Source organism: Castanea sativa, chromosome 5 (genome assembly GCF_040712315.1).
Source record: "Castanea sativa cultivar Marrone di Chiusa Pesio chromosome 5, ASM4071231v1".
Classification (NCBI taxonomy): Eukaryota; Viridiplantae; Streptophyta; class Magnoliopsida; order Fagales; family Fagaceae; genus Castanea; species Castanea sativa.
In genome coordinates this window covers 1,286,174-1,299,988 of record NC_134017.1, presented here as the reverse complement: position 1 = coordinate 1,299,988, position 13,815 = coordinate 1,286,174, and the positions used below count along the sequence as shown (strand labels likewise).

General features: G+C 33.4%; 1 protein-coding gene across 2 annotated transcripts; it reads right to left on the bottom strand.

The window, feature by feature from the left end:
- Window positions 1–4,061: 4,061 nt before the first annotated feature.
- Window positions 4,062–13,459, bottom strand: LOC142634164 (phosphoinositide phosphatase SAC2-like). 2 transcript variants are annotated; one of them, XM_075808452.1, is made up of 16 exons: window positions 12,954–13,459; window positions 11,994–12,198; window positions 11,738–11,903; window positions 10,821–11,043; window positions 10,243–10,319; window positions 9,723–9,910; window positions 9,544–9,641; window positions 9,270–9,403; window positions 9,006–9,134; window positions 8,161–8,530; window positions 7,501–7,622; window positions 7,310–7,423; window positions 6,152–6,322; window positions 5,702–5,878; window positions 4,763–4,853; window positions 4,062–4,656 (listed from the first exon to the last, which is right to left on the bottom strand). In XM_075808452.1, the coding sequence occupies exons 1-16, from the start codon at window positions 13,056–13,058 to the stop codon at window positions 4,594–4,596; spliced, it is 2,433 nt and encodes an 810-aa protein (XP_075664567.1). In that variant the 5' UTR covers window positions 13,059–13,459; the 3' UTR covers window positions 4,062–4,593. The 2 variants fall into 2 exon arrangements, with proteins under 2 accessions (XP_075664567.1, XP_075664566.1); XM_075808451.1 differs by having other exon boundaries at window positions 4,062–4,628.
- Window positions 13,460–13,815: the final 356 nt, after the last annotated feature.

The following is a 13,815-nucleotide window of genomic DNA, read 5'->3' as shown; positions in this document are numbered from 1 at the left end:
ATTCCTTCTTGCAACTCTACTTTATATTGATGGATCATTGTGATTTTTAAAACTCTATTTTGGATTCATACGTTTTGGTGTTTTATTTTTTAGTTCCCCATCACAAGTACTCTCTCTCTCTCTCTCTCTCTCTCTCTCTCTCTCTCTCTCCAATAAAATTTTAATAATAAATTATACATATTCAAAATAAATTTGATATAAGTTTTGATTATCATGATAATCTCTTTAAAGAGAATGACTGATTTGAATAATTTGTTTAAAATAAAAATTATACATACATACATACACACATATATGTATATATTTATATATTTTTCTTAAATATATAATAAATCTCATGCAATTCATTTAAAAGTAACGATGTTAAAACAAATGAATAACTGCCCTAAAGATTATATTTTTATATTCATAGCCTTTATGTTTAAAAATATATTCACTTAAGTTTAGCGGTATCAAAGTGGACTGAAATGCTACTTTAATGTGGCTTCACAAAAGCATATCAATAATAAATGCTATACTTAAGATTTTAGATATTATGAGTTTGAAACTTATATTTTTTTAAAATAAATATTGATTTAGATTAGGTGCTTTCAACTCAAACATGTCTTTTCCCCTAATGTAAGTGCACAAAAACATATCGAAGTGGACCAAAATGAACCAAAGTGATTTGAATGGACCGAATTGGACCAAATGGAATTAAGTGGACCAAATTGACCAAATAGGAACAAGGTGGACCGAAGTGGACAGAATGGACGAAAAAAGACGAAATCGAATGGAATAGAACCGAGGTGGAAAAAATAGGCTGAAGTTGACCAAATAGGACCAATGTGAACTGAATAGGACCGAAGTAGAGAGAATCGACCGAATAGAACTAAAGTGGATAAAATGAGGCAAATGGAACCAAAGTAGACCGAATGGCCCGAATTGGAATGAAGTTGAACGAAGTGGACAGAACGAACCGAATAGAACGAATATGGACCAAATAGAACTAAAGTAGACAAAAGAGAACCAATGTGGATGGAATAGGACCAATGTGAACCAAATAGGACCAAAGTGTACAGAATACTGAATAGGACTAAAGTGGACAGAAAAGGACTAATGTGGACCGACTAAAGACAATGTGGACTAAATAGATTGACTTGGACCGAACTGGACTGAATAAGATCTAGTAGACTGACTTAAACCGAATAGAACTTTAGTGGACAAAATGGACTAAATATGACCGAATAGACTGAATAGGACTAAATTGGATCGAAGAGGACAGAATGGACCGAATAGAACCAATGTGAACTGAATAAGACTTTTAAATCTTTATCATTTATATTTCATTTTTAGGGCTTATATTTCTAATTTCTAATGTCAATTTTAATATTTTCTTTGTATTTTTTAAATCAAAACAAAGAGTTTAGCCCAAATATAATAAAATTTCATACTTTTCAACCCAAAAATTAAGAAAAAATGAATTTTTGAGCTAAAATTGAAAAGAAAACTTACAAAAAGGATCAATTTAAGGCTCGTTTAGTTTAAAATGGACTAAAAGGAGGACCGAAATTAACTGAGTGGACCACATTAGATTGAATAAACCAAATTGGACCAAAAGAGACCTAATTGGACCAAATGGGACCAAGGTAGACCTAATTGAACTGAATAGAAATTGTTTGATTTTTAGGAAGAACAAATTACCTTCAAAAAAATTTAGAGAAAAAATTATACATTATATTACAATACAAAATAATTATTTATTCTCACGCATCGCATAGGTTTTTGCAACTAGTCTATATATATAACAGAAGCCTTGACTTTTTGTTGACCTACTCCACAATTTTCCATGTCATCACTCATATTATTTATTTATTTATGTTTTATATTAAGAAATCAAAGACAAATCAAACCGTAAATGAAAAAAATCAAATTGATATTACTAAAATCAAATTTATTGCACTAGCATTTAGAAACCACATAACAATCAGTGTTTGATTAGAAATTAGTGTTTTTTTTTTCATTTATTTTTGTAGATAAGTTTTGGTAATCAAATTTGATTAGGAATCTGTAACTATAACCAAATTTAATTAGGAATCTATAACCATCATCTTATAATTAGTTTTTTTTTTTTTGAATTATTTGTTACGATTGCAACTCACGGCTGAAAATTTGTATTTTTCATTCCTGTCTTCTGATATTTTTATTTCTTGCTTTATAATTCTTTGTGTATCTGTAATTGAGTTTCTCAATGAAGGTTTTGTCTTGGTTCATTAGTATTGCTATCTTTGTGTTTGTTTAAATTTCTTAGTGAATGTGCAGAACATGTTTTTTTATATATATATATATATATATATACAAGATAGAATTCTACCATAGCCTAATCTAAGTGTAAATGTGTGTAAAACTCCCTCCTAGAGACTTGAACCCCGGCCCTTACCCCCCATACCCCACAAGTTTTTATACTTGTGGAGTGACCACTGCACCAAAGGTGCGCAGTGGTGAACATGTTGAATATATAATGTGAGGAAAATATAAATGTTGCCTTGGAAGATTTTACTTTGAATTTATTGGCAATAATTATTGATTTTCTTAAAGCTAGAAAGTGTTGCTTCCCTAAAAAGATGTTGATTATATGTGTGCCAATAAATTTGTTGTTTGCACGGGTTATGCTTTGGTTGTTTATTTATTTATATTAGTAATGTTTTATTTTATGTTTTATATTTTAGTAATATTTTTCTTCATATTCCATACCTAGAACAACCTTTGGTACGTTCGGTTTGTTCCTCATGGAAAAGGGTCATCGCAATTACTAAAATCAAATTTATTGCACGGGTATTTACAAACCCATGCAAAACATGTTGAATATATAATGTGAGGAAAATATCAATAAGTTTTTTTTTATGCATTGTAAATAATAATAATAATTGTACATGAATTTTTTTTTCTTCCTTTTATAATATATAGATGTTAATAAAGAAACCGAGATTAAATCATATATTATACTTAATACCTTTTTAGTGCATTGCATGGGTTATCGACTAATTATTATAATGGTTAAATATAACTAAATGCGTGCTTTGATTAAATTGATCTATAGTAGTTTGATTAATGTCTCGAGTACTTGTAAGGCATGAGGTTTATGCAAGTTCCAATATCAAATACTAGCTTGTGGGTTTGGAAGAACATAAGTAGGAGCTGATCACTCATCAGAAAGGGGCAACTGCAATTGAAGTCGCTCTTGATTTCAGTTCTAGCTTTGCCATTTCTGTGCATTTTGGTTCTATCTTAACATCCATTTGGAAATAGTTTATTTAGCAAAAACTGAAAAGTTTTTTATAAAAAGTATAAAAAATAAGGTTAAAAACTAGCAAAATAACACAATGGAACCTATGAATAGTACCAAAATGTACAATGAAACCCATGAATAATACCAAAAAAATGGTTAAAAATTCAAATAGGCTTAAGCAGTACATCCCAAGTAGACTCTTAGTATTGTAAATGATATCAAAACTCCTCTCTTTTTTTTTTTCTTTTTTCTTTTTTTGAGGAACAACTCCTCTCTAATTTTGTTGGCTTGGACTTCGTCCATGTTTTGGCCCATAGTGTGGCTGCTTGGGCCATGTCCTCCTGTACTGATGGGCCAATTTGCCTATCTTCTCTACCCTCCTCTGTTTTGCGGTTAGCAGAGAGAGATGGACATGGCATTTTGGGTGTTTTCATGAAATAAAAATGATTGCTAAGCAAAACACAAAACAAAAGGCCAGTAACGTTCATTTGGGTTTGGCATAGCAGCCGTGCTACCCACCACGGTTCCAATTCATCTTGTAACCTAAACAGACGGAGTTTACATGTTACAATTTGTGTTTGTTTGATGAGTCCAGGCAAGTGAAAAGGATTCACCTGCAAGACCCATACAGGAGAGCACTGCATTATTGGTTAAATAGAACATTACTTTCATATGAGCTAATCATTAATACTGCTTTTATTAATATTGTAATCACAACAGGCTACTTGAATAGTTTCGAAAAAGAGTCTTGAAGTTTTATTTTGAAGCACTGTCAAACTAGAACTCAATGAGAGATTTAAAATTGAAGCATTATTATAGATATTTACAAAGTCGAGAACTTTCAGTCTAAAATCTAGGGGAATTGGCAGAGTTAAGAGCTCTTCATATCATATTTACAAAGTCAAAATCTTTGCAAGTTTCAAACCTAGATGATGAAATGGAGTTGATGCTCCAGAAAGAATTAGCTATTGGTATTTACTTATTGTACTGACGATATCATGCCCACATGGCGGATTTCATTATCGAATAAATGCTGCAAATCTTACATGACTTTGAGAATTAATTGTCTGGAAGAATATACCAGCCACCAAATGCCAATGGTATTCTCTTTTGATTGGTATCTTACCATTGGTATTCTCTTTTGATTGGTATCTTACCATGTATTCTATACGGGGAACCCAAATCCTTCGGACGGGTTGAATCAGATGATGGTGAGAATAAATGTAATGACAAGAAAAAACCTTTTAAGTGAACTTTAGCGGAACAGTATCTCGCCATGAGTTACCCAGTCTGCAAAATTTTCGGAAAATCCAGCAGAGACATCATCATTCATGATCTCCATTCCAGACTGCTCCCTTTCCTAAAGAAGTATCAATGGAATTGGTAATCTGTTTCAAGGCATGGGGAGAATTCTCTCCTATAAAGTCTTCCTTAATACATTCAAAATATACATCATTCAATAAAGATGCCAGCAGCAAAATAATAAATACTGACCTTCATGCTGCTTCTAGACTCACTTGCAGATGTGGTTGTGTCAATCTTCAGCCCATCCGCAAAATTTTCCGATGAAAGGCTGGTCATCGACCTGCAGCCAAATAAACCAGTGGTCAGTTGCCAATGATCTCTTAAATCAAACCACTGCCTTGTTTAAGAAAAAGGTGGATGGTGAAATCATAGGTTACAGACCTATTGGATGCTTGTGTAACTTACCGATAAAAGAAATTAAATTAAATTATAATTAAAAAAGAAGTGGTCAGTAATCAGACTATAACAGCTGAACAATCTTGTCTTGCAACTACCCAACTTAAGCTCTATGGTGAGGCAGAGAATATATACGACTAGGGTCCACCTAATAGACTACCACAGAGAGTTTAGCATTATCAGACTACCCCAAATAAATGCACATTTCTCATCTTTACGAACTTCATTCTCATAAAGAATCCAAATTCAAGAAATTGGTTCAGATGAGGATATAAAGTCGAATGATCTTACTTTCCAGATCACCACCAAAATCATTGGCCTTTGGTTATCCAAAAGGAGTGCACAGTATAGGCATTTGCCTCGCCCCATGGGGATGGGTGGGGGTAGACTTTTATATTCTTCATGCTTCAACAAACAGCATCCTCTTCCTCCAGTCACCGCCAAAGTGCAGCATGATGAGTTGACTTGAATTCTAAGTGGACATAATGTCTCCCCCAAAAAATAGTCTTAGGTGAGGGACATCATGTGCCACAGGAACAAGACGAAGAGAGCAATAGATTTTTCTATTCTTACATTGTAATATTAAAATAAAGCTTTAGCTTCTTCATTTTTCACTTCAAGGTCAATCCAATGGCTATAACAACTGTGCTTATGAGAAGCCAACAATGAAATATATTTGATCTTCACATCCTTTTGACATAATGTAAGGCATAATAGATTCATGAGAACTACCTTTCATATGTTTCTTCTTCACAAGAATTTCCAGACGAAGAAAGCCGGTCCACATCAAGATAATTTGAGCATGTACATGCATCCCCATGGTCGTCATAACAAATGTGATTGCTTTCAGAACATTGGTCCTCTAGCATATCTCTAAAGAGCTGCCTGCGAGACATTGAGGGAGTAAACCTACAAAAGACAATCAAAACGTATGAGAAGAAATTTAGGCCAATAGGGACAAAAGAAAGAGAAAGAAAGAAAAAAATCTAAATAGTCTACTAAAAATTACATGCATGCAACCTTTTTGCTTCATCTTACTAAGGATGATATAATACTTGAAGTAAAGAAACGAAGAGTACTGGAGGAAGACTGAATGAAAAGCAAATATTTCAGGAATTGAAACCTAAATTTATTAAAGCAAGTTCTCAAGGCAGAAAGTACAGAAAATGTGAATGATCAGACCTGCAATAAGACATATCACTTTCACAAGTTGAGATCTCTGGCAAGGACTCTGAAAAACCTGCATTACCTCCTTGCCCTTTTTCAGACAAAGGCTCGTTATGTCCATTGTCTGTGCCCACCACAGGCGAGTCAACAATATTTCCATCCGATAGTGATCTTTTAATAAATGACCTACAATTAAAAAAATCACAATAATAATAATAATAATAATAAGCATTTTGTAGAAGCAGCCACATTGTTTTTCCTAAATGAACTTTAATCATCAAAAGTACAGAAGCTGTGAATTTATTTCCCATTCCCCCACCCCAAAAAAAATCAAAATAGCACTCCTTCCCATAATGTCATCAAAGTGGAGACAAGTGATCTATCTAACCCACTCCAAATCTCACAAAAAACTCTTTAAAGTTGATGACACAATAAGATTTTGGGTTTCATCTGAAGAGGGGAAAAACCCCCTTTTTTGTTTAGTGTTTCTCCAACAGTCATATAAGACCAAGACAAAAAGGAATATAACACACAGACCAATGTACACTCCCTTTTGATTCTCAAGAAGTGACAAAGAAGAAAATTGTGCAATTTTATACACTGTTAAATTTATAACTTAAACCAACAAAGATATGCACACGCATTAAAAAAGAGTAGTGGCAAGAAAGATGATCAAAACTTCTGCAAATGAAGTTTAACAAGAAAGTCTGAAAATGTGAAACATAGTCATGACGAAGCTAGACAAAGCTCTAACTTTAGAAAGAAAAGCACTCATGAGAAACATATATGAACTATCATTAAAAAATACTTGAAATCATTAAAGATAACTGTAATAAATAAACAACGGTAAACACGCTTCTCATGCATTTTCCATACTTCCTGAAAGAATATCTGGAAAGGTTAGCAATATTAAAACATTATTCTTGCACTTCCAAGCATTTCCCCAACAATTGCAAAACCTTTTCTATTCTTCCCACTAAAGATACCAGTTCAGATAACATGGACAAAATCCCGTATTGAAAGAAATTTCTGACTTAGAAGAATATTGCAGAGACACATTCTCCCTTCTTTCGTAAAAAAATATTTTAATTTTATTTTTCAACAGCAATACGAACTCTCTCCCAAAAGTTTCATCAATTTGGAATGACTGAAAAGAAAGAACAAAAATTATACCTAATATTCTCATCGGCAAAATTAGGGCTACGCCTCCCAACATTGTAGTGCTGGTCTGAATCCAGTTCCCACAGCTCTGCTTTACCTAGTTGTGGCTGAAAGTAACCCAGGAACCTGTACAACCATTAAGTCAAATTGTATGTTAAAACTCTAACCCAATTCTAACTAATGAAGTGGATTACTTGACTTACACATTAATGGCATTCTGCTTCTCAGGATCCATGCAGGTATTACTGTAAAACCGTTGTAGGGTTCTAAAGAACTCCTGCGACTGAGTTGCCGCTTTCCACTGGCCTCGTCTCTCGGAAAATATCTATTAAGCATAACCATTGCAAAATTATTGAGTGACAAGATGCTGAGATTTAATTAGGAATTAAAATAGATTCTAGCTTAAATAAAACAGAGAAGAATCAACTGCAATGCTAAAGACAATTGAGTAGGGGCAGCTTCTAAGAGAATGAGAGGTTTTAGATGACCTATTCAAAAATCTGAAACTAGATATTGTCAAGCCAAGGGTATGGGAACATGGTTAAGAAGGCATGAACAAATTGATCACCTGAAGTTTGAAACTAATGAAGGACAGACTAAAATTTAAATAAATAAATAAATAAAGGGATTGAAATATTTAATGAAGACTTTGATCAAGAATTGTCACTAGGTGAGGGACAAGGGTAATGACAACTAAGAAACAACTTTTAGCTTCACTTGCTGTCTGGCTTAAAAGGACATACAAGAAATTGCAGTCCTTAATTTTTAGTTTGTTTGATTACATTCACCACACTAATTTTTAAATCATAATGGATCCAATATTAATTTAAAATTTTCCAAACACCAAAATTTAGAAGGATCACCTTATTATGTGCTGCAGAACCACCATATTGCAATGCAAGTGTGTCACCCATAGTTTCATAAACTCGCATTAATTCCTCTGCCAGAGGGTTATCTAGATCAATATTTGGGGAATCTAAAAATCCTAAAGTGTGCAACTGACGTCCGAGGGCAACTAGCCCATAGGCATATTGTGCAACATTTGTGCGATCTAAACAGTCTATGCAATTGGTTCTTAGGACTCCTTTTTGAAACATTGGGTGTTTGACATGATAGTCTCCACTTGCATCATTACTACTACTACTACTATTGCTGACTTCTTTCTCCAGGTTATCAGAATCTTCATTCCTGCTGGAAAAGTTCTCCAGAGAGCAGTCCCCACTATTACTTTTCCTGCATAAAAAATGGAATTGTCGGCCATGTGATTGACTAGGAAGTATCTTTCATCAGGAGTAATAACAAATCGTAAGCAATGAAGCCTCAAAAGAATGTCCCAGAACAAGCTATGGTATTTTATATAGTAAGCTGATCCTATACATACACATAGGAACATATTTATTCAATTAGATGAACCACAGGCAAACCATAAAGAAAATTCTCTGAACAAACCCCAAATACTTTTCTGAATATGAGCATGTGAAAACCTTATAAATGTATGAAGAAATGGGCCAAAATGGAATTCTATTTATCTTCTGGATTGTACTATTACAGAAAATTAAACTTATTCATGGGGATTGAGGAAAGTTATTAGCATTCAATCCATAAAGTAGTTAGAGACAGAAATTCAGGCACATCAATTCATGATATTTGAATTATAAAAATAAATGATGAATAATTTCAGTAAGTAGCATCCATTGTCGAAACTTACTCAAACCAGGAACAATTCAATAATCCCTCTGGCCTTAAATCTGGTGTTATTGGACAATAGAAGATGCCGGTTACCTTCAAAGCATATGCAGCCACTTTTCCTAGCTGAGTCAACACATTGGTAGCTTTGCTGCAAATAAACAGGCTCTATTCATGTCAATCATGCCTTATATATATATATATAGACACAAGTATTCACATCAATCATGCCTTAAAAGACTAGAAAACTAAAAGTTTTTATACAAGCATGCAAAAGCCAAAGCACCTTGTAGAGTGTCTATGTAGATCCCAGTGAAGAAACCTAAGGCGATTCTCAACACTTAAATCTTTATTAATAAATCTGATAGCATTTGCAAACTCAGCACGAAGAACAGTTTCTCGAGGTTTCCTCTCACGTGTCTGTTGATCACCAGCCATTATAACCAAAAATAAAACCAAGAAAATAGTAACACACATCAAAGTTCACTAAACTTCAGATACAAGACCCAAAGCAATAACATGGACAGAATTCATTTCTGAATAAATGCAGAAAGGCGTACCTTAATTAAATTCAGTATAAGTATGGGATTTCCATATCTCTTGGCAAGATTTTCAAAATGAAGTCTTGTGGCTTCATAATTAGGGTCCTTCCTTGATACTTAAAAAAAAAAAAGATATCAGCAAAATATAAACTGAACAAAAAAAGCTACAATGAGAATAAAGTGTGCCCAAGTCATACATATAATGTCAGGTTTGAGATTCAATCGAGAAGTTTCCTGGGACCAGAAAAGGGGTATCGATCCCCGATTCTGCACAACAGAACTTATTTGCCTAGAGTATCCTTCTGGAGAATCTTCATAAACAATCTGTTCTGTCTCAACATCATTAGCTACTCTACCCTTCTCATTGACACCTCGTTTTAAATATCTGCACCAGAAGATAGAAAGACAAAGTGAGAGTCGTGTCTAGAGAGGAAAGTTTATTCTACTGAATGGGAAGCAACAGATCTGCAGTGCGATCATCTTCAGTGTCATACTATAAAAATTGGAACATCCAGAAGGAGCAAAGATCAGAAGTTAGAGTCTTTAAGTCAACTTGAAATCATGAAGAAGCAGTTATAAAGGGTCGTGTGGCCCATGTAGACCACTATAAGGTGCATAGATATGAAAAGAGGTTATAAGCCAGGTATACCACATGTAATATCAAAAGAGTGCAACTTAAGCAAATAACTATGAAGCATGTTTGAGCAGTCCCCAAACCTGGTGCCAGCATAATGACGTGATCGTCTAGCAATTAGGGTCAAGTTGAAATCCCTACCAGATACAGAAAGTTTGACCTGAAAAAACAAAGCATGAAATAGTTAAAAAATATCAAACTTTTCAATGATTTTGTTCTAGAACATAATAATATGTATATATCTAGGAAAAATAATTGTGAAGGTTGCAAGCCTGCATGAATCACCAAACTTTCCAAGTTTTGTCACAAGTAGGCTGCTTCAATCAAGAGGAAAAATAAAATATTCCTAACTAAATATTGAAAAACTACATATTCTCCCAACTTAAGAAACATCTAACATGCTAATAACCTTAAAGCTACCTAACTATACGCAGATTATTAACCGAGTCATTCTCACTCTAAATATACACATTGGGAAATGGACTACATAAAGAAGATATCAGGAAAGAAATTAATAAAACCAAATGACAAAATACGAGAAGCAGGGGACTTAAAGTTTCATAGAAGTTCCCTTCTGGCTGCATCCTACATGGTGGTGGCTCAGTAAAGTTATAAAGACAAAGAAAACCTATATAAATTAATCAAGGTCCACATTCCATACCTGTTTAAAGAAGCCATACACTAAGGCAACGGTCCAGAGAGTATTTTTGAGGTTATTTCGGATACCACGAGTTAAGTACTCATTCCATACAAACATTGTATCATAAAGTAATTCTTCTGCCTTATTATCACATAAGTTCTTTTGAAGACTACGCATGACATGGTAGGAGTAGCTGAAAATGAAGTCCTTCGTCAGATCCATTGTGCATAGGAGCTTCTTGTATCTATGTCCACCAGGAAAAGAAATGCAACAAATATCAATATACATCATTACATCTAATAATATGAACATAGAGGAAATAATGTCAATGAAGCAACCAGGAAAAATTATATATAAAAAAAATAAAAAATATATATAAAATATAAAGGAAAGAAAGTGATTATCCCCACAAAACCCTGATGATACCTTGTCCCATTCAACATGTTATATTTACATCACAACAGCAATGAAGTTTTGCCCCTGTGAATTTGCAGGAAACGAACCGGCAATAACCTCTATGGAAAATTATAAATGAAGAAGGATCCAACAATAACATTCAACACTATTTAATTTTAAAATGTATGGAAGATGCGTCATTTGTGACAATATAAGAAGACAAACTACACACTAACAGAGGAACACAAGACAAGTTTGAATCGAGGAAGCTCACATCATTGATTTCAAACTGCAGGGTGAATACAAGGGTAGTACAGAGATTACCTCGAAAATGTAGAAGTTGCCTACTATTAAAAGATGAAACCTAATAAGAATACTTTCCCCCAAAAAGAATTAATTGAAACTAAGATAAAAGAACAACACAATAACAAAATCCTCATTCAAGTACAGATGGACAATCTATAATTCTGATTGCTACTCTCTTAGGTCTCCTTAGAAGTTCTAAGGACATATTACATTTACATGCAAAATGGACAAAAGACCTGTTCTCGTTCTTAGAATTAGCCATTTCAGACCGCACAGTAGAATTTGGAATTGGAATTATCTCGCTCTTGGCAATGGAATAAATTGTGTGCCCACATATTGCACCGATCTTTCTTCTTTTTGTAATAAGCAGCATGTAATAAGGTCCTAAAAATTTGATGAACCCTATAATCAAAAGAAAACACCATGAGTTCTCAAATACGGACAGACACTGTACAAATGTTTTTCTTATTAAATGAGAAAGATATAACATACCAATGATTCCATAACAAGTGGTGACAAATTTAAGTCCACCCGTACGCTTGTTTCCTTCATGAATCCTCCTTAGCAAGTCAAAGCATTCAATTTCTGGGTATGTTGTAGGGTCTTCAAGAATGTTTAACTCAGAAAGCTCCAATCTGTCAATCTTTAGCACCCGCCAAAAAGTCCTGTTCTTATCTCTTCCAATCATATAAAAGTTCTGTTGCATATAGAACGCATATCAATATTGCATTATTATAGTTTAATAAGAAAAACATCAACTGGCATAGCTGCATAGATAGATCACTTTATACAAAGAAGCAAATAAAGAACAAAACTTTTGAAAAACATTCTACAAGTGATGTATGCCCAAATTCATGATCAAGCATTTTAACAGATCCATGTCAGTATTTTAAATTCACAACAGTGTCATTGCTATATATCTCTGCAAGTTTCCAGTAAAACAACACATGATATGAACTCCAAAACATCAAATACCAAAACGCATTAATAAGCAAGCTAAAATGAAAAACAAAACAGGAGGCAGACAACAATCAAGCATGAACTTAGACTTAAACACAATAGGTGTCAATTGTATAAATCAGACCCTCTTCCCCTCCAAACAAAAAAAAAAAAAAAAATGAATCACTTCCAAAATATTCCTAATTAAACTCGAAATCCAAATCTACCCACCATTCCAAATCATGCTCAAATGCCAACCTCTCATCAGAGGTCACTAAAAACCAAAATTCTTTCAATAATTATTACCTATACAAATCCAATCACACAGTTAAACAACAACTATAAAAAATCTCAGCAAACAATTCAAATTCAAGTCTAGTGAAGCAAAAATATCCACACCAAAAATAACCCAAAACTACCAAATCCAGAAGGAAAAAAAAATTCAAAATATGAACACCAATTTGACCAACTAAGCAGTAGAAAACAAATCAAACATATATGTATTATATATACCGAGCGGGTCTCGTAGAGTCTGAACTTCTGCAAGTAGCAAGAGTTGTTGGAGTCTGGTCCTCCTGCAATCCATTGATGGAGCTCTTTGTCTTTCACTGAAGCCATGATCTGGATCCCCCAAGCCTAAAAAAGCTCGGGTCTTTCACTCTCTAATCTCAAAAACACACACACACACAAACAAACAAACAAAAAACAGAAATGACCCAGAACAACAAACACAGAAAAACACAAGAAACAACAACAAAAACAAGTCCTTCACTTCCAAAAGGAACAAACTTTATCAACACAAGATTCAATCTTTAGTTCTTTTACAACGTATACATATACAATGAGACAACAGACCAAATAAAAAACAACACAAAGTTATTGAAATCTAAGCTGAGAGAGAGAGAGGAAGTATTAAGATTGTGAAGGAGGCACAGAGAGAGAGAGAAAGAAAGAAAGACAAAGCCACGGAGCTTCGGTGACTGCTTCCACACAAAATAAAAAATAAAAGTATATATCTCATTTTCTTTTCTAACATTTATATATATATATAGTGTCCAAAAAAACAAATATATATATATATATATATTATATATTTTGCTTGACCTGATCTATGATTTTTTTTTTTTTTTTTTAGTTATTATATTTACGTAAAAATACAAACCAAAAAATAAAATGTAATTTTTTAGGTGTAACAAATTAAATTTTATACTTAAATTATGTTAATTTAAATTCTACTCTATTTTTTTCATGTGAAAATCAAAATCATCATTTCCATTTTGTTAAACTCTACACAAATATCACGATATTTTGTTTTTTGAAAGTAAAAGTCGTTTTTTCTGTTGAACTCAGAAACATATAACCATAAAAGTTTTTG